Raw genomic sequence first — 23,182 nt, forward strand, 5'->3', positions numbered from 1 at the left:
CTTTCTTCTCCGACTTCTTCTCCGCTTCCAGCTGTCGCTCTCTGGCTTCCAACCTCTTCCTTTGGTATACTTTGGCGCCAGCAAATGCCAGGCAGAGAATCAATGTTTTTGCTGCCAAGATGTACAGCAGCAGGGGCACGTGATCCAGAGCCTGGGAAGGACGAAGCGGTTCTAAACGTGCGACATCACACACTTACTGTGTGCGACCACGTACGAGGTCCCTGGCCCGACGTCGCTGACAATCCAGCCCAGCGCTGCCCTTCCTGCCAGGCCCGCCCGGGGCTGCAGACTCAGGACCCTGGTCTCACAGCCGGACCCTGCTCTGGAGGCGGCGGGGTGGGCCCGCTCTGCGCTGCCACCGACTGAGTGGCCGGGTGTCACCCGGCTGTTCTGAGTGTCTGCCTCTCCGCCTGCGCAGGGAGCTGGGCCAGCCCCTCCCTCTAGATTCCCCAGCTCCAGTCCCCACCATTTCCTCTTGGTTCCCACCACCCATAAGCACTGGCACAGAAGGTAAAATAAATACAAAAGTAAGGACACCCTGTACGCCAGTTCACAACGAAACTGCAAACACACCATTCACATGATGCTGCAAACACACTCATTCACACGAAGCTGCAAACACACCATTCACACGAAGCTGCAAACACATCATTCACACGAAGCTGCAAAACACACCATTCACACGAAGCTGCAAACACACCATTCACACGAAGCTGCAAACACATCATTCACACGAAGCTGCAAAACACACCATTCACACGAAGCTGCAAACACACCATTCACACGAAGCTGCAAACACACCATTCACATGATGCTGCAAACACACTCATTCACACGAAGCTGCAAACACACCATTCACACGAAGCTGCAAACACACCATTCACACGAAGCTGCAAACACACCATTCACACGAAGCTGCAAACACACCATTCACACGAAGCTGCAAACGCACTCATTCACACGAAGCTGCAAACACACCATTCACACGAAGCTGCAAACACACCATTCACACGAAGCTGCAAACACACCATTCACACGAAGCTGCAAACACACCATTCACACGAAGCTGCAAACACACCATTCACACGAAGCTGCAAACACACCATTCACACGAAGCAAACACACCCATTCACACGAAGCTGCAAACACAGACGCTCCCACTGCCCACTTCCTCTGAGCTAGGTCACTGGCTGCTTGCGGAGTCTGAGGAAGCTGTGACCTAATGGGGGAGGAATATACTGGAAATCAAGAGGAACCGAATATCTCAATTGTTCTCAGCGAACTAAAGAGCGAGAACACGAACTACAGTGACTGGACAGCAGCTGACCCCAATCCCGCCACAGGAGCGGGCAAGCACACCGGCCAGTCGCTCTGGCAGGAGAACCGAAGTCCTAAGACTTCACAAAATGAAACTTTTACTCCAACACAAGCAGCTTCGACGACTGGTTTCCAGTCCTCCCTCCCTCAGGCCCACAGCTAACCTCCCTCCCCTCCCGCTGCGATCCTGCAGGTCCCATTTTACAGACGAGGCTCGGCTGCACACTTCTAAACCAGCTATTAAACGGCACCTTATTTTACCTCCTGGGAGGAAAAAAACAGTTTGTTGCCATAAATACGCCTCTTGGTATGTTCCTGGGATTTCTAGGTAGCTGAGTCTCACTGATACTGGGAAAGCCGCTCTCTCCAGTTCTGGAAATCTCTGTGCGAGCCGTGTAGTCCTGCTGCATCCCAGCCCCAGTCCCAGCCACAGCCCCGCCACAGTACCAGCCACGGTCCCTGGAGCCGCCACGCAGCTGTGTGGCAGCAGCTACGGCATGCGGATCCGACGGCAGGCAGAGCCAGGAAACCCACTGAGACGGAACCACCACAAACAGACCCAGGGGAGCGGGTCCCTGCTTGCTCTCTCCTTAGAGGTTCCAGAGAGGAGGCGGCAGAAGGCAGCAGTTTCGGGAACGAGAAGGCAGAGCAGGGCAGCCAGGGTCAAGGACACCACAGAGGTCAGGGCCCGGCCTGCCCCTGGAGCGCTCAGCTTCAGCTGGTGAACCCCTTTCCTTTGATTTCTAACAAATCCCTCCATATGTGCAGACCTAGTGGGTGAGTGAGACAGCTGCGGTGAACAGGCCTGGTGAGCACAGGGGCGGCCCTGCCCCCCGAGTCCTGATCGCCTCGTCTGAGGCAGTGGACCCCTGGACAGGCCCCACGGCCTCCTGAAGCCCCCCAACCCCGCACCCCAGGAGCTGGGAAGGAGGGTCTGTACTCCCCCATCCTGCTTCCAGACCTTTCCACATCTTCTCGCAATAGAAACGCAGGGATGTTTCAAACAAGGAAATGCTTATAATTGAAAAAATACAAGGTCCTAAGTTTAAAATACACATATCACATTTACATACGTGAAAAAATACACCAACATTGTTCGTAGTAGCTCTCTGGGTGGGATGACGATGCATGATTTCTATCTGACTTCCTACTTTTCAAAGGATCTACAAGGACATATATTTTAGTGGCTGTCCTGTGACCCACCCCCAGCTAACCCCACCTGCTTCAGGATTTCACATGACACTCAACACACCCTTCTCCCACGGCCGCTCGCTAGCAGGCGCCTCTGTGCTGCCCTTGAACCTGTGCTCCCAGCACCGACCCGTGCCTCCCGGGGGTCAGGCGTGTTCACTCCCCAGCCAGGGTCAGCCGCACCTGCTGTCACGGGAGATGACTGATTCCAACACGACACGGACGAGTGTGACTCTGTACAGAGACGGTGTCCATGACAACCCAGGTGGATGCCTCCCATGCAGTTCCACGTTTCAGTTGGAAAAGAAAAACCCACTTGTTGGCAACAGCAATGTAAAGAACAGGGAAGAGCACGCAGATCTGGGGCGACTTCGTATGCAGACGCTCCCATGACCGCGATCCACCGTAAGGAAACCGGAATGTGAAACCGTGGGTGACTCTAAAGGCGTGGGCTTTGCAAGACAAGGGGCCGATCCGAGGCCGGTCGTGGGCCCCTCCAAGGGGGCCTGGCCCCCTCCACGCGCCTGGTGAGCCCGTGCACACCTGCATGTTCAACTTAAGGCCAAATATGAACTACGATTCCTGCTTGCGTTGACTTCTTCTCATTCCGAATTTCTACAATCAGGGGAAAGAAAACTCCCCGAGCCACCCATGTTTAAAAGTGCGCTCACCTCCCAGTTCATGCTGGACCAACGGTGACGTCACTCCTGGTCAACACAGAGCCGGACTAGCAGTCACTCCTGGTCGACGCAGACCCCGGCCAGCACACGGGGAGGAGCTGGGTGCCAGGCGTGCTGGTCTGGAGGGAAGAGAGAAAACAGGTCAGCGGGGGGCTGTCCAGGGCCGACCACCTTAGGAAGGTGTCTCCGATGGAGAGAGGGCACATGATGAGCAAAGAGCGAGCTCCGCAGAGAGAAACGTCGTGTCCCCAGCAAGCTGGCCCGGAGCCGGGTGGGGAGCCGCGACCTGGGTCAGAGCCGGGACAGGCGCGGCTTGTTGGGCAGAAAGATCTGGCTGACCTGCTGGGAACGGGAGCACAGCCGCAAGCAGAGGGGCCCTGCTGCTGCCGCGGGGACAGGTGCTCCCACTCCACTCACTCCGGACGTAAAAGCCCAGGTCCAGAGTCGGTTCCTCCACCCCCTCCTGCCCGGAACCAGAGCTGCTCTGAGGGTGAGAGGCTTTCTCGGGTCCCCTGAGTGTTAATTAAGCGAATCTAGGTTTTTAAAAACTATCCGGAGGGAAGGGAGTACATGACGCGGGAAACGCTGTCTGAGAAAGCCATTCCGGCCTAGAATTCCCGCCTCAAGTGCGGGGCCCCGGGAAGTGGGGCAGGAAGTGGCAGGCAGGGACACGGCGGAGCACAGGACGGCTGAGGCCTCGCTGGCACTAGTTCCAGACGGTGACACATACCCCCGGCGTCAGGCTTGAGCTCGGGATGCAGACACTACACACTCGGGCGACTTCCCTCTTGGGGCCTCGGTCCCATCTGCAAACGAAGAAAGGGGGTGTCGACTGGCTGGGCCCAGGGCCCCTCCTGCTCCTGGAACGTGGAGACGTACAGCTTCGCGCCACGGTGCCCAGCCAGGATGACCGCAGTGATGCGCCCACTCATTCAGCCTTCACACCAGCCCTCCCCTCCGAGGGGAGTTCACCGTCGCCACTCCAGAGCCCGGGACAGAGTTTGTGAAACACGTCCAGGGTCACAGGCAGGGGGACTGGGACTCTACCCTCCAGTCTGGCCCCACAGTCTTACCCTGATGGAGGCAGAGAGCTCTGCACTCAAAAACCGCACGGCTGCTTTTCTTTAAATATACTCACAACTAAAATGAAGAGAAACAGCGGAAAGCCTCACAGGCCTTCAGAATGGAGAAAAGACAAACTTCAGAGATGTTTCATAGAAAACTTTTTCACTTACAAAAGCCTCTAAATATAAAAAGTTCAGCCCTGACCGGTATGGCTCAGTTGGGTGTCGTACTAGGCACTGAAGGGGTTGCCGGTTCAATTCCTGGTCAGGGCACATGCCTGGATTTCTGGCTCAATCCCTGGGGGCAGGAAGGGGCGTGCAGGAGGCAGCCGATTGATGTTTTGCTCCCACATTGATGTTTCTCTCACTCCCTTCCTCTCTAAAAAATTCAAACCTCATCTATTCAAGGTCACAGTATCCTGAAAACCTGGGAGTTGGCACAAGATAGCCAAGTTTTCCCCATGACTTTTGCAAAGTCAGATAAGCTAACAACAGGAATTCACGCCATAATCTGTTTATGTGTGATTGAAGGTCAGCGCTGACCTTCCTGTGTAGATGGCCCGTGTGTCTTTAAGTAGCAGCAGATTCTGATCTGCACTGAAGTGCTGCTCGAGTTTCCACTGTGAGTAATCTCTAATAATCTCAGGGATTAGCCATGTTGTAAATGAAAATAAAATATTTAAGGGTTGTGTACATTTTACTTTCACAACTCCTTTGAGTTGTGTACAAATATAGTAGGTGAGTGTGGCTGTTCCCCACTACATACCTTGATCCCCAAGGTCAAGGACAACAAATAGGTCCAAAATATTTACAGGAGGAAGTAGATTAAAAAGAACACCCTGTTGTCTGGCCCTCTGGCCAACACGTACAGTGCGGCCTCCCACAACGGGCAGTTGGTTCTGCAACTTCAAGCGACATGACATAGAGTGGAAACCATCTGTCCCGTGGAGGCTAATGAAGACAAACAAGAGTTAAGTCCTACGACATCTCGTCGATGTTGTAATGAAACAACACTGAACAAAAGGACAGACGTGGTTGGAGGATCTGTGGTCCTAGGTGTGCTTACTAGTGGTGTGGCCGTGGACACGTCACCTGGCCCCTCTCAAGCCTCGGCTCCCTCAGCTGTAAATCCTCCTTCGAGACTGGATGGGAAACCCTGAGCACCATCCTCAGCCCACGGTACATAAATGTCAACCATGACGGTTATGATAAAGGCCTCTCCTTCCGCTAACGGACAGGCCAAGCTGAAGGCCATAAACAAGGGACATCCTGTGAAAAATGTAGTCACTGCAAGACAGTGGCCATGGTCTAGAGCAGGGGTGGGCAAACTTTTTGACTCGAGGGCCACAATGGGTTCTTAAACTGGACCGGAGGGCCGGAACTAAAGCATGGATGGAGTGTTTGTGTGAACTAATATAAATTCAAAGTAAACATCATTACATAAAAGGGTACGGTCTTTTTTTTTTTTTAGTTTTATTCATTTCAAACGGGCCGTAGTTTGCCCACGGCTGGTCTAGAGACCGCCCGAGCACCAGGAGAGCCGGCATCTGCGCTCTATTCCCGGTGGCACCCACGGCAGGGCACGTGACCTGGGGCAAGTCGTGAACCTCTCTGAGCCAAAGTGTCCTCATTTTAAAAATCAGAACCCAGCCCTGGCCGGTGTGGCTCAGTGGATAGAGCGTCGGCCTGCAGACTGAAGGGTCCCGGGTTTGATTCCAGTCAGGGGCACATGCCCAGGTGTGGACTCCATCCACAGTAGTGGGCGTGCAGGAGGCAGCCGATCAATGTTCTCTCACCATTGATGTTTCCATCTCTCTCTCTCTCTCCCTCTTGGATTCAATAAAAATATATTTTCTAAAAAAATCAGAATCCAAAGAACAATGCTGCAACTCTGGAATTCGAAAGCCACCATTCTCTCTGATATCACGGAACCAGACAGTAAAAACATACTGGCACCTGCCTCGATTTCACGCCTGGAGTGATTCAACTCAAGCTCTTTAAGAGAGAAACACAGAAAGTCAACCTGCAAATAGTGTTGGGTGTGGTGAGGGTGGGAGAGGAGAGGCAGATCAGTGTGGCTCCTCTCACCCTCTGCCTCCATCCACATTGTGGGGGTGGGGGGGTCCCCCATCTCCCTCAGTGACACGCTCCCACTCTGCAGGCCTTGCAGGACTTCAGCAAATGAAAACCGAGGAGGCTAAAAATATCCGGACTGTGTGCTCTGACTCCATACAAACACCGGGTACAATTAGAAACGGGAGCAGCTGTTGTCTGCAAACGCCAAGCTGGGGACAGCTCGGAGGCTCAAGTCAACCTAAGTAGCGCAGGCACTTTAAACTCCCCTGGAACTATTCCATCTTAGCTCAAAATTAAAAAATAGCCCGAACCGGTTCGGCTCAGTGGATAGAGCGTTGGCCCTGGGGTCCCGGGTTCCATTCCCGTCAAGATCCCCAGTGGGGGGCGTGCAGGAGGCAGCTGATGGATGATTCTCTCTCATCCGACCTCTCCCTCTCCCTTCCTCTAAAAAATCAATAAAAACATTTGAACAAATAATGGCTTAGAGAGAAATAGTTCTATTTCCTTTACTGCAAAAATATCATTTTTTTTCTTTTGCCGGATTTCTCGAAAAACAGAAAAGCTACTCGCCGACGGTGGTTAGGCCACTTGAAGCAACATGGACAGTATCGCCGGCAACCTACTTCCTCCTGGCACACCTGGCGGACTCCGGGGTGTCCAGGGGGTCTCCGCTCTGGTGTCTGACCTCCTGCCAGCCACCACTTAGCTGTGTCCTTAGTCCCAACGTCCCAAGCCGTTCTCCCCCCCAGTCTCCACCCTTCCCGCCCCAGCCCCTCACCCATCCCCTGAAGGGGTGCGGGGAGGAGGGGCATCACTTGGCCGACCTCGGGGCCCCGCTCCCGGGTCAGCCGGGGTTCCCTGGGCCAGAGGCCTGGGTCTCAGCGCCTCTGCAACCCGGCCAGGGTCCTCTCCGACCCCCAAACTTCGGGAGCAACACCTGCCCCCCTCCCACCCCAGCCCTTCCACTGAACAGGGCGTCCGGAACATGCACACGTTCCCAAGCCCCTCGGACACCAGCACCCTCTGGCCGGCACCAACCCCGGGCCCTCCCGCCCCCGGTGCCTGGATTCCGCGGCGCCGGGACAGCCGAGCCAGGGAGGCGGGCGGGTGAGGGCCGTGACCCTCGGGTCCCCACTCGGCGGGGAGCCGGCGCCGCGCGGCCGGGGGCCGACTGGCGGGGATCCAGGAAAAAGCCGGACACCCCCGCGCCCCAAAGAGCCCTCGGGCTTCCGGTCAGGACCCCGCAGACTCAGAGGTCATGACTTACAGCTCCAAGTCGCGGGGACCGCTGCGCCAAGTGGGCTTGCAAACCAGGACTCCCACAATGCGGCGCGGAAACTACACGTCCCGAAATGCACCGCTCCGCGCCTGCGCAGTGGGTCTGGGTCGCCTTTGTGGGCGCACCCCGGGCCGCCTTCGTGGGGGGTGGGGGCCGCCTGGGCGGGTTCCCTGGTGCTGCCCCCGGCCTATTCCGGTTCCGCCCTTCCCCGAGCCCGAGGAAGATGGAGGCCGGAGGGCGGGGCGCCGCGCGGCCCCTCCACCCTCAGCTGCGCCGCAATCCTTGGTGCTCGCGACGGAGGACCCCAGGCTCCCCAGCAGTTCCCAACTCAGCTTCCATCTTCGCCACCAAACGCGCGGTTTCCTTGGGGACGGCGGGCGTCCCGGGCTGGGTTCCCGATCCCTGCGTGCGGAGCTGGAGCACTGATCCCGACCCCGTGCGCACCCGGACCGAGCCGGGCTGGACGCAGGGGAGAGGAGCTGCCTGGGCTGGAGCGCGTGGAGAAGCGGGCAGAGCTGGATCGGAACCGGGCGCGGACCCAGCCCTCCATGACACTGTGCGTGCGGAAGCACGAGGGCTAGGCGCGCCCGGGAGAGGACGGCCCGGGGCCCGGGGCTCGCGCGCCAACCCAAGTTGTGCAGGAGAAAGTAACAGAATTGCTCTGCGCCGCCCGCGGTGGCGCAGTGGTTAGAGCATCGTCCCGGGCACCACGGAGAGGTCGCTGGTTCTATTCGAGGTCGGGGCACCTGCCCGGGCTGTGGGCCCATCCCCAGTAGGGGGCGTGCAGGAGGCAGCCGACCCATGCTTCTCATTGATGTTTCTATCCCTCCCTTCCTCTTTCTAAAATCAATCAATAAGTAAACATAAAAACATTTTTAAAATCTTAGGCATTTTTAAAAAATTGCTTTGTTCTAAGCACTTGGAGGCTCCTGTCTAAGGAAGTCTCATCACAAGCCCGGAAAGGGTTCCCAGAGGAGGCCGCGGACACCAGAAGATGCAGGCCATCTGTCCAGGTTTAGAGCAGCCCTGGCCTCAGCGTCTGGGCCTGGCCTCAGGGCAGCCTTGCTTCCTGCTCAAATCACACTTCACACTGGGGAGTAAGTGGGTGCAGGGCTCCCAGAGCTGGTAGACCAAGCAAAGGGCACTCCTGAAGCGGAGGGGGCGGGGGAGTTGTTTGAACTGGCATCTGCAGTTCCGGGTTGAGGTGGCAAGTCTGGGTTTGGTGGGACTGGGGCCGGAGTGGCAAACTGGGCAGAGGGTCTCCGCAGCTGCACACCCAGCGTTCCTGTAGACCCCGCGTTTCCCGTGTTTGTTCAGGTCTCCGTGTGACCAGAGGGCTCCCAGGAGCCTGGCCAGCGCCGGGTCCGTGGAGAGCACCGTGCCGCCTGCGGGAGACCTGGCGTCCCTGTAGGGTCCAGACCCGAGGCCCAGCTTCGCAGCCGGGTCGCTGATGTGGGCACGTTGGCATGAACGTCTGTGTGCAGCAGCTTTCTAGGAGGAAGCCACTCGCTACATCTGCTCTCGGAACAGGCGTGGCTTTCTCTGACACTGGAGTTAACGCTCCGCTCTGGGAGTGATGCCCGAGGCTCCCAGGGAGGCCTCAACCCAGCGACAGTGTCCAGGTTATCACCTCGCAAGAAAGTACGCAAGGGGGGGGCGGGGGACAGAGCAGAGCACAGCAGGTTCCTTAAAGTGGGAGTGCACACTCGAGAAGGAGGAGAGGCCCGCCCGCGTGGCTCAGTGGTTGAGCGTCGACCTACGAACCAGGAGGTCACAGTTCAATTCCCGGTCAGGGCACAGGCCCAGGTTGTGGGCTCCCATCCCCAGTGTGGGGCGTGCAGGAGGCGGCCGATCCATGATTCTCTCTCATCATGGATGTTTCCATCTCTCTCCCTCTCCCTTCCTCTCTGAAATCAATAAAAATATATTTTTTAAAAAATACAACAAAAACTGTCGTGTAGGTCAACGTAGCTGCTATCTCTGGCTGAGACCAGTTTTTATTTGTCTCAACTATTTATTGCCCCGGGAAATGGGGAGGGGAGCAGCGAGGGGCCGGTGTCAGCCACAGGTCACAGCCGCAGCGCTCTGACTCAGAAGGCGGGGATGGAGCCCCCGCCCTCTGTCCCCTGAGCTAACTCTCCTGCCTCTGGAGCAAAATCGCAGCTCCTTACAAGAATCGATACCTTGATTATATCTCCCCCTGAAGAGACAGACCCTGTCGCAGGTGGAATATACCCCACAAGCCAGCACACCGGGAAGGAGGGCTCCTGCTCTGAGTTTTGTCTCCTGCCCTGAGACTGAGGCCCTGCTTGCCTTGCTCTGCTTTGGGGATGGGTGGGGGTGGGGGTGGGGGAGGGGTGGGGTTGGGGGAGGGGAGGGGGAGCCAGGAGGCAGGGAGCTCCATGCAGCCGCCCCAGGCATCTGTCTCCCAGAGCTCCTACCCCAGCTCCTAGCTCCTGAGAGAGGGGACTGTGGCCTGCCTTAGGCCCGCCCCTGGCCCTGCTCTAGCTCCGCCCGCCCTGTGAGGATCTCTGCTGTGACCCTCAGTTGTCATCAGGATGTTTCCGGGTCTGACTGCCTCCCTGCTGGGCGGGTGCCTCCTGCTCAGGGGGTCTCGTCCCCTCTGTTCTGCAGAGGTTGGGCCCGTGACCCGAGTGGACAGAGGGCAAAGGCCGCTTCTGAAATGAATGAGCGAAGGCCCCTAATCTGCGGAGGGCAGACTCGGCATCTGCACGTGACACGGTCTGACACGTGTGTGGTGATGGGGTGCCCCCGGCCTCACGTTCTGTGATGTGAGGCGATTGCTGTCGAGCTTTGCGACAGACCCCAGCAGCTCAGACACTGTCTGTCCCCTGGTCTTTGCAAACATAAGTAAAGGCAGTCGCTGTAGGGAGAGGAAAGGGAAATTGTGTGAACAGAAAAGGCTGATAAAGCCATGTCGTGCCTTTATTGCTTTTTCCATACTAAGTAGAAGTTCAGCGAGTTCATTGTCTGCGGGACTGACTGTAAATGACCATTTAGAAATGTTTGCGCAGGAAGCTCTTCACGATTCTCCTTCCCTGCGGTGGGCTGTCGTCCGACTCCGAGCAACTTCAATGCCAGGAGAAGGATGCACCCACTGTAACCCCACGGCCCTGCCGCCTTCACCGGGACTCGCGCTCCGAGTGCATCAATGGTGCTCCTGTCAGCCCAGTGACGGGATGGATTCTGAACCTCGGCATCTGGGTCACACATCCTATTTATCAGTTAATCAGCCACATACAAAATCACGTGACAGAAGGAAAACTCAGCGCTTTGCAAATCTCTCCCTTCCTCACACAGCACACCACTCCCAGGAGCAAGCGCCAGGCACCGACGCCACACGCCGCCTGCCTCGGGGACGCAACACGCGGTCTCTGCAGCGTCTCCGCAGATGGCAAGCGGCGAGGTGTCTTCTGAGCAGGGAGTTTGGGGCTCCAGGGCGGGCGTCTGAGGTCGGCTCCCTTTGTCGCAGGAGATGTTTTTTATTTGTTTTTTGCTAATCCTCACCCGAGGATATTTTCCCATTGACTTTTAGAGAGAGTGGAAGGGAGATGGAGAGACAGAGAGAAACATCCATGTGAGAGAGACACATCGATTGGTTGCCTCCTGTGCGCGCCCAACCAGGGCCTCGGCCGGGGAGGAGCCTGCGACCCAGGGACGTGCCTGGACCGGAATCGAACCCGGGACCCTTGGGTCCGCAGGCCGAGGCTCTCTCCGCCGAGCCACGCCGGCCGGGCTCACGGGGACGTTTTGAAGCCCGCCGCGCCGAGGTTCTGGTGGACGGTGGCCCTGGCCTCCTCCAGGCTCAGGATCTGGTTCTTGTACTTCTGCTTCCAGTCGTCCACGATGTACTGGTGGTAGGGGTCGTTGGAGTGCTCCTGCCGCTTGGACTTCACCGTGCTCACCAGGATGGCCACCACGATGAAGGAGAACATGCCGATCATCACCATGAGGTACAGGATGACGTAGTAGAAGTTCTCGGCGTCCACCCGGGCCTGCAGGGCCTCCTGCTGGGCGGTCGTGTTCCGGCGCCACGCGTCCATGTACCCGACGAGGACCCTCCTGAAGGCGTCCTCCAGGGTCTGCGTCAGGTTGGCCAGGGCGGCATGCTGCTCCTGCGCGAGGCCAATGGGGAGACGGACAGACAGTGAAAAGGGGTCCTTTCCTCCCCGCGGCTGCGGAAGGGATGGACGGAGGGGTGTCCGTGGGGGGGGGGGCGGGGGGGCGGGGGCAGCGATATGATTCCTCCCTAACCTGCTGGTGATGGACCGAGCGCACACTCAGTTCTTTAAGCTTTTCGTGTGCACCTGTTGCGTGCATGATATCTGCCAAAAGTGCAATGGGGGACATAACACTGTACATAGTATGACCCCAACTTATATATGTACACAGCCCTGGCTGGCATGGCTCAGTTGGTTGGAGCGTCGTCCCATACACCAGAAGGTGGCAGGTTCGATTCCCGGTCAGGGCACACACCCAGGTTTTGGGTTCCATCCCCAGTCGGACTGTGTGCAGGAGGCAACTGATCAGTGTTTCTCTTTCTCTCTCCCCTGCCCTCCCTCTCTCTGAGATCAACAAAAACAAACAAACAAACAAATAAAAAATATATATGTAATTGAATGTATGCATGCATGTGAAAATGGAAAAAAGACTGGAAATAAATAGTTTGAAATGTTAATAGTGGGTGGTATACTTAAAACTCTTTTTCTTCTTTACACTTTTCTCATGTTTCCAATGTTCACCAATATTCTTGCATTACTCTGCTTTAAGATGGACTGTTAACCTCACAGGAGTCAGCACAATGCCTTGTTGTAACAGGCTTCCCACGAGCCTCGGCTGCTACCGCGATGGCCGGTGTCCCCGTGCTTTGGAGGATTGTGGGAGGGAGGCGGGAAGGGACACTGACAGGGTCTGGCGTGTGTGTCCGGCCCTCGGTCCAGGCAGTGCTCTCCCCAGTGCAGCAAAGAGGTGGCTAGTTCATCCGTATCTGAAAGGCGTGTTTCAGGTGAGGATGCAGAGAAACAACCTGAGACGCCATCCTATTCTCAACCCAGCTCTCTCTCCGCCTCACTGCCCGCCCCCCTCCGCCCCCCCCGCCCCCCCGCCCCCCCCGCCCCCAGCCCCTAGCCCCCCATGACGCCAGATATTTTTCCATTGATTTTTAGGGAGAGTGGAAGACAGAGAAACATCAAGGTGAGAGAAGCACATCAGCTGGCTCCTCCCGCACACGCCCGACCAGGGCCCGGGCCAGGGAGGAGCCTGTGAGGAGCAGGGACCTGCAGGTCCTCTCGGGCCATAAAACCCCTAAGGACCCAGCGGGGGTCTGCCTAGCGCCCCCTGAGGGTGTGGTGAGTGAGTGCTCCCCTCCCGGGTCCTGTGCAAGCACCCAGAAACCACGGCCACACCCACCGACCCCCAATCTACAGTCCTCTTTTCCCAACGTCGGGGGAGGGAAGGAGGGAGAGGGCAGGAGGAGGGCTTGCAGATCCCTTGAAAAAGAAAACCAGTTCATGTTGTTTTTCTCCCGGAAAGCGTACATATGTACATACGAAGCTCTCCCTCCCGTTTCCGGGCCCCCTGGGCCCCCTAAAGCCCATCCTAGGATCTGCAACAAAACACCTCAGTGCGGACGCACCAGGGTTTCAAGGTGCGGGCGTGGCAGCGCACCCACCGCCGGCGGACCCTGCTCATCGGCCAGCTCTCCTGCAGGGACACGCTGGGCCGCCCGGAGGTGCTTTCTGATGAGACCCGACCGCAGGGAAAGGCCCCGGGGTAAGTGCCCGAGCGGCCTGGCCAGGCTGGAAATGTCCAGTCCCAGGTGGACCCCGTGGGAGCACTGAGCGCGCGGGTGTCTGCTCCGCGAGCCCAGGAAAGGGCCCAGGCACCGCGTGTGAAGGCTGCTTCCCGATGGACACGCGCAAACATGCAAGGAGGGTGCCAGGTCTGACACCCACTCACTCCGTGACCGAGGCGCTGGCCGTATGTGGAATGCACACCCCCCCTCGAAGGAGACTGCCTAGCAGGTGTGGACTTAAGCCAGTGGTTCTCAACCTTCCTACCGCTGCGACCCTTTAATACAGTTCCTCATGCTGTGGTGACCCCCAATTTCATTGTGACAAATTGAACATAATTAAAGCACAGTGATTAATCACTAAAACAATATTTAATTATATATGTGTTTTCCGATGGTCTTAGGCGACCCCTGTGAAAGGGTTGTTTGACCCCCAAAGGGGTCTCGACCCACAGGTTGAGAACCGCTGACTTAAGCCATCGTTTACGTTCTCTTAAACCCTGCAAAACTGCCACTGACGCAGGTTAAAATGGCCGAAACTGGCAATTTCATAGGGTGCAGCCAGGTATAGGTGGGCCTATGTGTTTCAGATACTTTTACTAAGGATTTCTGCTCCAAAACAACAACCACAGAAACACCACGATGGTCCAGCCAGGGCGGCTCAGCGGCTGAGTGTTGACCCGTGAACCAGGAGGTCACAGTTAGATTCCTGGTCAGGGCCAAGGCCTGGGTTGGGGGCTCGATCCCTAGGAGAGGGCGTGCAGGAGGCAGCCGGTCCATGCTTCTCTCTCATCATGGATGTTCCCTCTCCCTTCCTCTCTGACATCGATAAAAACATACTGGAAACCCACCACGACGGGCCTTGGAGATGACAGAGACCGACCTGGCCCTGCGGCAGGTGGAAGAGCCGCAGCCTCAGAGCTTCCGTCTCCTGTCCGAGGCCACCGGGCTCGCATGCCGGCTGCCAGGACAAGACACCGTCAGCTCCCAGCACCCGCCCTGTCCCGGCGGAGCCCACACAGGCCGGCAGCTCCCCCCCGACCAGCGTCGGCGGCTGCTCAGCTGAGCTGGGCAGAAGGGAGACCAGGATGGCGGCTGGAGCCCGTGGACACCAACAAGTTGTTCCCCATCTCAGGACACACAGCGGCCTCCTGTGTCCTGCGGTGCCTGCCCGGGTGTGTGTGACTCCACACGGGCTGTTGACACCATGAGGAAGTGACCCCCACTGACCCCCAAGTCTACAGTCCTCTTTTCCTAAAAGGTGGGGGGCCGTTGGCATCACCTGGGCCTACAGAAGGCAGCAGTGTCTTTCATGTGTGTATAAAGGACAGAAAAAGGTATGGTTCCATTTCCATGAAACTCCCATAAGACACTTACAAAATGGCCCAAGCCGGTGTGGCTCAGTGGATAGAGCATCGGCCTGCAGACCAAAGGGTCCCAAGTTCGATTCCGGTCAAGGGCACGTACCTCGGTTGCGGGCACATCCCTGGCCCGGGCCCTGGTCGGGGGGCGTGCAGGAGGCAACCAGTCAACGTGTTTCTCTCACACCGATGTTTCTCTCTGTCTTTCCCCCTCCCACTCTCTCTAAAAATCAGTGGTAAAGTATCCTCGGGTGAGGATTTAAAAAGAAAAAGAAAAACTTACAAAATGAAATTACTGAGTACACAAGGAAAACACTGCCCACAAAAGGAGAAAGAGAGAGAGGAATTCTTAACAATCAATCCTTTGAGAATTTTCTGGCAAAGGGAAAGAGCTCTGTTACTTAATTCCTCAAATAAAATTACGAGAAAGCATTTGTGATGGAAAGGTGCTTACCGATGCCGTGCGGGCGACCCTTGCTACGCAGCCGGGCGCCGGCCGTCCTGCTGTGGCTGCCGAGCCCTCCGGCTTGTGCGGAACCCTCAGCCGCCCTTGCCAAGTGCAGTGGCAACACCAGGCTCTTATGAACCCTAATGTTTAATCTAATCTTGTGCGGAAAGTTAAACACGGCTGCTGGGAACTCACCTTGGTGCCGGTGGGTGTGCCGCGTGGAGTGTTGGCATTGCCCAGAAAGTGCCAGGTTCCCTCTCGGGCCCGTGACCCAGCTCCGCCAGGACAATGCCTGGCACAGGGAGCTCCCAGGATGGTGGCCCCACGGGCACTTCCCGAGGCAGCCGGGCAGAGCGTGAGCACCCCAAAGCACTGAGACGGACGTGCTGTCCTGGGTCGGGGGTGGGGGTCGACGAGGAGGCCAGAAGATTGGAGGCAAGCGCCCCTGCTCTCTCCACCTTCCCGTAAGCCAGATGCTGCTGAAAATTCCCCTCCCTGGTCATTTTCAAAGGCTTTGTAACAACAGGGCATCTTATGGAATGGGAACTGGCCACAGGGAGGCGCTGCACGGAGGAGAGGGGACAAGTCCAGCAAAGCACACGAAGACGCCAACGAGCTGAGCAAACTATTTACTCAGAGGTCCTTCTCTATGGAGTGGAGTCCGTGCGCTGGCAGCGTGAGGCTAACCAGAGCCACCCCGTGCCGGGGCTGACCGCATGCGTCTCCAGCCTCTATTGTATTTGTGTCAGGCAGTCCTTGCCAGGCACAGAGGGGTCAGGAGGTCTGGGTCACGTGGAGGAAGAGCCAGGATTTGGATCTGATCCCGAAGGCAGCTGCAGGAGGTACACGCCAGCAAAATCACCCGGGAGTCCCAGGGGGCCGCTGCTCCGCGATGGCGCTGCGTAAAGGGAACTTGGCCTAACAGCTGGACTTCCTCACGAAACGGTGCTTTGAACACTGTGGTCTGAAGTCCACTTGGGGGGAGAGGGGCGCGGGCAAGAGGAAGGTGGCTAGGATGTAACTGTCCACACATTGTAGTAGCTAATGCACCGGGTGCCACGCACACAAATGCCAGGGTCACGGGCACCCTGCACCAGCTCCTCCTGGCACCGCTGTCCTGCTCGATCGCCTTCACCCAACAAGATAAGGCAACCCAGCCAGAAAGGAAGGGTTTGATGTCTAATTGGCCGAAAGGGTCAAAAGGCCAGGAAATCCGCTGGGGAGACGGCGCCACCTGCTGGTGGGAGCGGGAACAGAGCCCAATCTCCTCCCAAAGCAGCCGGGCTGTTGAACTTCACGTCTAGAATCTCCCCCTGCGAAGGCAAGGAGACCCCAGCGGTGTGCAGGTGCGCACTGGGGAAGTAGAGGCAGAACCGGTGGCTGCGAGCGAGCGTGGCTTTGGAGGCTGACAGACCGGGCGGCCCAGTTACTCAGCGACCCTGGTCCGTGGACCCGTCGTCTGTGAGATGGAGGGAATCCGCGTGCCCGCCTCATCGTAAGAATGAAATGAGACGATGGCTATAACGCAGAGCGCAGGCCTGCACGCAGCAGAGTGAGCGCCCCTACGCATCCGCTGCTGCTTTCATTTTACAGGGAAATCAGCGAGAAGACAGCGCAGTGAGAGGCCGGCGGGACCAGACCTCGCCAAGGAGAAGGTTCCAGAGCCTGGGCAAGAGGAGCTCCTTAATGGCTTATTTTGACTTTTTACATTTTTTTAAAAAAATATATTTTTATTTATTTCAGAGGAAGGGAGAGGGAGAGAGAGAGGAACATCAATGATACCAGGATGCCAGGATGCCAGCATGTCAGGGTGCCAGGACGCCAGGGCCAACGGTCCCTTTGAGGATCCGATGGCAGCCCCCTCGCAGAGCTCCTCCGCCCACACAGGGACACGTCGGTTGCCCAGGGAGCCGCGCCTGTGTGTGGACTTGAAATTGGATGTTAATCAGCCGGGTGTCCAGCGCCGACAAAGCCCCGCGTTCCTCCCCAAGAGAAGGCCGTCCTCAGGCTGCGGGGCTGCTGTTCTGAGGGCCCCGCTGAGGGTCCAGCCGCAGGCCCGACCCTCGGAGCGCTCAGCTGCTGGGCCAGGTGGTGGGGCAGAGGGTGCGGCATCGTCTGCGGGGATCGCCACCTCGGTCACCGCCTCTCGGCCTCCAGCCGGTCCTTCTAGGAGACAGCCTGCGGTCTCCTGACCCGGTCCCCGCTGGTGACCCTGCACCCCTGCCCCCCGCCCTCCGCCCCCCGCCCTCCGCCACCGCCCCGCCTCCAACGCCGTCACATCACAGTTCAGGGGGCCCGCTGCAGAGCTCGCACGTGACGATGATGGAAGTGGCCTTTGATGACCACGGAGTGAGCTGCAGTTACAGGCCTGCGCCAGGCTTTCTTTTTCATGGAGTTAAAATAACTTTTTGTTTCCATTCGTACTCAGCTGTCTTCGAACCTCGTCCCATGCTCCTCAATGGCTCAGCGTCATCATTCATAGGCACATGGGACTTGCAACCACAACAAGGTACACTACACACCTGCTAGAATCGCTCAATCTTTACAAGACTGACACCAGGCAATGGCGAGGCTGGGGGTACCCGGAAGCTCCCCACACCGCTGTGGGGGTAACACGGTGCAGCCACTGGCTAACAGCTTCTTGGAAAGGTACTACAGGGCCCCACTATCCCACTGTGAGGTGTCTGCCCAAGATAACTGAAAAAAGTACGTTCACACAAAGACGTACGCATAAATGTGCGTAGCAGCGTTATTTGCAAGAGCTAAAAGCTAGGAGTAACCTGAATATCATTCAACAGGTAAAGGGGTAAGCAAACTGTGGTACAGCGGTCCAACGGACTATTCCTCGGCCACAGAAAGGAACAAACTAAGGATACATGGAACAATGCGGATGGCTCTCACCCATATCCATATGCCCTGGCTGGTGTGGCTCAGTGGGTTGGAGCGTTGGCCTGTGCACTGGAGGGTCGCAGGTTTGATTCCCAGTCAGGGCACATACCTAGGTTGCAGGTTCGATCCCTGGTTGCAGGCATGCACGGGGGGCAACTGAGTGATGTGTCTCTCTCATCTCTCTCTCTCTCTCTCTCTCTCGCTCCCTCCCTCTCTAAAATTAATTTTAAGAAGTCAGACGCAAAAGAGATTATACTCTATAATTCCATTTCTAGAATTTCTAGAAATTCCAGGAAGGACGAAAGTAATCAAAATCTATAACGATGGAAAGTAGATCAGCTGTTTCCTGTGGGGGAGGGGGGTTGAGAGAGAACTTTTTGGAGTAACTGACACTTTTTCTACCTTAATTGTGGTGGTGGTTACCGGGGTGTATACATTTGTCAAAACTCATTGAACTGTGCACTTAAAATGGGTACATGTGGTTTCAGGTAAACTATTCCACAATAGAGTTGACCTCTTAAAAGTCCACTGTACACAGGTGACTCCAGCCCATTCCTCTCCCTTCCTTTTCAGACTCAAGTGTCCACATGCTCACCCGCCATTTCCACTGGGTACACAAATACAATGGAAACCACTCAGCCTTTAAAAAGAAGGAAATTCTGACATGTGACCACACGGATCGGCCTTGAGGACTTTGCTGAGTGAAACAAGCCGGTCACAGAAAGACAAATACTGCGTGATCTGGTTATGTGCGCTGCCTAAAACAGTCCAATTCAGAGAATCAGAGAGGGAATGGTGGTTGCTGGGAGCTGGGGGAGGAGAAATGAGTTTCCAATCAACGGGCATAAACAGTTCAGTCCCTCAAGAGGAATCAGCCCTAGGGACCCACCTGCAACATTGTATCCATCATCAGCAACATTGTGTCCATCATCAGCAACATTGTATCCATCATCAGCAACATTGTATCCATCATCAGCAACATTGTAACCATGATCAGTGCTGCTGTGCTGTGCAGACAAAGGATTTGCTTCAGGTGAGTGACCTGGAGGACAGAGCACAGCTGAGTGTCCAGAAAACGAGTGGCCAGGAACCTGCTGTCCCCTCCGAAGAACTGATGACCATTTTCGCATTGATGGTCCTCGAGCCCCATGAGGCAGGGTGTTTACAAGAGGTTCCATCTGCCAGGGCCAGAGAAAGACCGTCTAGACCAGAGGGTGCGGTGTTCAAAACGACCACAGTGTGTCCCCACAGCGCCGTCAGGACCTGGCTCCCCAAGCCACGCAGAGCAGCGTCTGCTCTGGGTGCAGGATGACAAGGGCCTCCTCACCGCAGCTCCACGGCCACCAGCCCGGAGCAAGCCCTCAGGCCTACTTCCTTTTTTCCTTTTAATGGAATGAACTGTTTTTTAAATGTATTTTTAAATTTATTTCAGAGAGGAAGGGAGAGGGAGAGAGAGAGAGAAACATCAATGATGAGAGAGAACCATGGGTCGGCTGCCTCCTGCACGTCCCCTACTGGGGATGGAGCCACAACCCGGGCATGTGCCCTGACCAGGAATGGAACCGTGACCTCCTGGTTCATAGGTCCGTGCTCAACCACTGAGCCACACTGGCCGGGCCAGGTATGAAGTTTTAGACGTGTTTTCTGGCCCAGCATCTCCCACGGCAGGCATGTCGGAGACGCACTGGGAGCCACGGAAGTCACAGCTGCACCTTTTGTGTCTGTGGCTCCCGGGAGATGGAGTTTTCCATCTAAGAGGGAGCAGCCAGGCCCTGGCCGGTTTGGTTCAGTGGATAGAGCGTCGGACTGCGGACCAAAGGGTCCCGGGTTTGATTCCAGTCAAGGACATGTACCTCCGTTGCAGGATCCTCCCTGGCCTGGGCCCTAGTGGGGGCACATGTAGGAGGCAACCCATCGCTGTGTTTCTCTCACATCGATGTTTCTATTTGTCTCTCCCACTCTCTCTAAAAATCAATGGAAAAATATCCTCGGATGAGGATTAACAAAATAAAAAATAATACTAATAAGAGGGAGCAGCCGGCACTGTCCCCTCCGCAGCCCCTGGCCTGGCACAGCTGTGGGCTGCAGTCCTGTCCAGCAGCACCGGGAAGACTGGCTCCAACACGGGGCTCCCATCAGCCACCAGCACTGGGCCAACCACGAGGTTCACCTGTTCGAGAGCCGGCAGCCGTCCGGCCCAATAACACGCCTGCGAACTCGGTCAGGAACGGGCGGGGCCGCCCCACCTCTGCCCTGGCCTCGCGAGAATGGCCTCGATCCACGAGACTCCTCTGCAGACGCCCTCCCATCCTCTCCCCCAGGAAAACCCCGCTCCCCACTCTGGGCGCAGTGGTCACTCACCTCCACGTCCCTCTGCCCACAGGGAACCCTGGGAGTGAGGTCTGTGTCAGCCGGGCACACACAGTGTCAGCCGGGCACACACAGTGTCAGCCTGGCACACGCAGTGTCAGCCGGGCACACGCACTGTCAGCCGGGCACACGCAGTGTCAGCCTGGCACACGCAGTGTCAGCCGGGCACACACAGTGTCAGCCGGGCACACGTAGTGTCAGCCGGGCACACACAGTGTCATCCGGGCACACACAGTGTCAGCCGGGCACACAGTGTAAGCCGGGCACACGCAGTGTCAGCTGGGCACACAGTGTCAGCCGGGCACACGTAGTGTCAGCCGGGCACACACAGTGTCAGCCGGACACACACAGTGTCAGCCGGGCACGCGCAGTGTCAGCCGGGCACACACAGTGTCAGCCGGGCACACGCAGTGTCAGCCGGGCACGCGCAGTGTCAGCCCGGGCACACGCAGTGTCAGCCGGGCACGCGCAGTGTCAGCCGGGCACGCACAGTGTCAGCCCGGGCACGCGCAGTGTCAGCCGGGCACACGCAGTGTCAGCCGGGCACACAGTGTCAGCGGGGCACGCGCAGTGTCAGCCGGGCACGCACAGTGTCAGCCGGGCACACACAGTGTCAGCCGGGCACACGCAGTGTCAGCCGGGCACACACAGTGTCAGCCGGGCACACGTAGTGTCAGCCGGGCACACACAGTGTCAGCCGGGCACACGCAGTGTCAGCCGGGCACACACAGTGTGACATAGTGTCAGCCGGGCACACACAGTGTCAGCCGGGCACACGCAGTGTCAGCCGGGCACACGCAGTGTCAGCCGGGCACACAGTGTCAGCCGGGCACACGCAGTGTCAGCCGGACACACGCAGTGTCAGCCGGGCACACGCAGTGTCAGCCGGGCACACAGTGTCAGCCGGGCACACGCAGTGTCAGCCGGACACACACAGTGTCAGCCGGGCACACGCAGTGTCAGCCGGGCACACACAGTGTGACATAGTGTCAGTCGGGCACACGCAGTGTGACATAGTGTCAGCCGGGCACACACAGTGTCAGCCGGGCGCACACAGTGTCAGCCGGGCACACACAGTGTCAGCCGGGCACACACAGTGTGACATAGTGTCAGTCGGGCACACGCAGAGTCAGCCGGGCACACACAGTGTCAGCCGGGCACACACAGTGTCAGCCGGGCACACGTAGTGTCAGCCGGGCACACGCAGTGTCAGTCGGGCACACGTAGTGTCAGCCGGGCACACGCAGTGTGACATAGTGTCAGCCGGGCACACACAGTGTCAGCCGGGCACACGCAGTGTCAGCCGGGCACACACAGTGTGACATAGTGTCAGCCGGGCACACACAGTGTCAGTCGGGCACACGCAGTGTCAGTCGGGCACACGCAGTGTCAGCCGGGCACACGCAGTGTCAGCCGGACACACGCAGTGTCAGCCGGGCACACGCAGTGTCAGCCGGACACACGCAGTGTCAGCCGGGCACACGCAGTGTCAGCCGGGCACACACAGTGTGACATAGTGTCAGCCGGGCACACGCAGTGTCAGCCGGGCACACGCAGTGTCAGCCGGGCACACACAGTGTCAGCCGGGCACACACAGTGTGACATAGTGTCAGCCGGGCACACACAGTGTGACATAGTGTCAGCCGGGCACACACAGTGTGACATAGTGTCAGGCGGGCACACACAGTGTGACATAGTGTCAGCCGGGCACACACAGTGTCAGCCGGGCACACACAGTGTCAGCCGGGCACACGCAGTGTCAGCCGGACACACACAGTGTCAGCCGGGCACATGCAGTGTCAGCCGGGCACACACAGTGTCAGCCGGGCACACACAGTGTCAGCCGGGCACACGCAGTGACCCACGTGGGCAGTCACGCTGGCAAGTGGCTCGTCCTGCTGTGCCCCGGGAGGAACACGTCCAGGGGCCGCAGGGCCAGGCAGGAGCGGAGGTCGCTCTTGGGGAACTGCTGGAAATTAGGGACAACCCGGACAGCACCTCCCGCCGGGCCTGGGTGAGGCCCTGCTGCCGTGGGCACCATGGCCCGGGTGGAGCCTCTCAGGGGAACTCGCCCTGCTGAGGGCAGAAGGGTTTATCCCGGGCGCTGGTGTGGCTCCCTGGGCATCGCCGGAGCCCTCGCCACGGCGTCCGCGATGACCATGTCGCCACCTGCTCCCTGTCCCCTCTCCTGCTCCACTCGGAGAGCAGGACCTGCATTTCCTACACCCTCTTCCCAGTGCCAGCCCTGCCTGGCCGCCCGGCTTAGGGAAGGAATGGACTAATGAGTGGATGAAGTGATCGATCTGAGGCCTGAGGAGCTAATGAATGGACTAACTGATCGATCACTGCAGGAGGCCGGAGGAGCTAAGGAGAGAGAGCCTGGAGCCACAGACTGAAGGTCACCTTGAGCAAGTCCTGGCTGGACCGGCCCTGCCCCCACAGAGGGTGCTGCGGGGCCGAGGGTGACTGCTCTCCGCCTGATCCACAGACCCTGTGAAGCCACGGTCAGAGCAGAAGAGGCCACAGAAGACCCTCTCCCCGCCCCCCCCCCCGCCCCCCGGCTTCCAGCCCGGCCTCCTTTGCTCTTCTTCTTTGGAGAAAATAAACACAAAGCTCTTCACTGGGTTCTTGGGGGGGGGGGTGTGGAGTGGGGGGCAATGGCTGAGCAGGAGCGGGAGCAGGAGCAGCCCTGACG

At 57.7% G+C, this 23,182-nt stretch overlaps 2 protein-coding genes across 2 annotated transcripts in view; both read right to left on the reverse strand.

Annotated features, from left to right (window-relative positions):
• Window positions 1-4: 4 nt before the first annotated feature.
• Window positions 5-7,727, reverse strand: LOC102428264 (small integral membrane protein 11A; the record flags this gene model as incomplete). The annotated part of the gene is made up of 5 exons (XM_014449708.2): window positions 7,596-7,727; window positions 3,919-3,994; window positions 3,249-3,307; window positions 3,180-3,215; window positions 5-151 (listed from the first exon to the last, which is right to left on the reverse strand). Coding segments are annotated over exons 4-5 (159 nt in total), but the record flags the coding sequence as incomplete, so codon positions are not given.
• A 3,638-nt stretch (window positions 7,728-11,365) lies between these two features.
• KCNE2 (potassium voltage-gated channel subfamily E regulatory subunit 2) overlaps window positions 11,366-23,182 on the reverse strand; it is a 36,593-nt gene continuing 24,776 nt past the window's right edge. The window contains exons 2-3 of the mRNA XM_023748406.1: window positions 14,303-14,486; window positions 11,366-11,803 (exon numbers count right to left, since the gene is read on the reverse strand). Coding sequence (XP_023604174.1) covers window positions 11,366-11,803; window positions 14,303-14,486 — 622 coding nt within the window. The remainder of the gene's footprint in view (window positions 11,804-14,302; window positions 14,487-23,182) is intronic.

Source organism: Myotis lucifugus, unplaced genomic scaffold, assembly GCF_000147115.1.
Source record: "Myotis lucifugus unplaced genomic scaffold, Myoluc2.0 scaffold_1364, whole genome shotgun sequence".
Lineage (NCBI taxonomy): Eukaryota > Metazoa > Chordata > Mammalia > Chiroptera > Vespertilionidae > Myotis > Myotis lucifugus.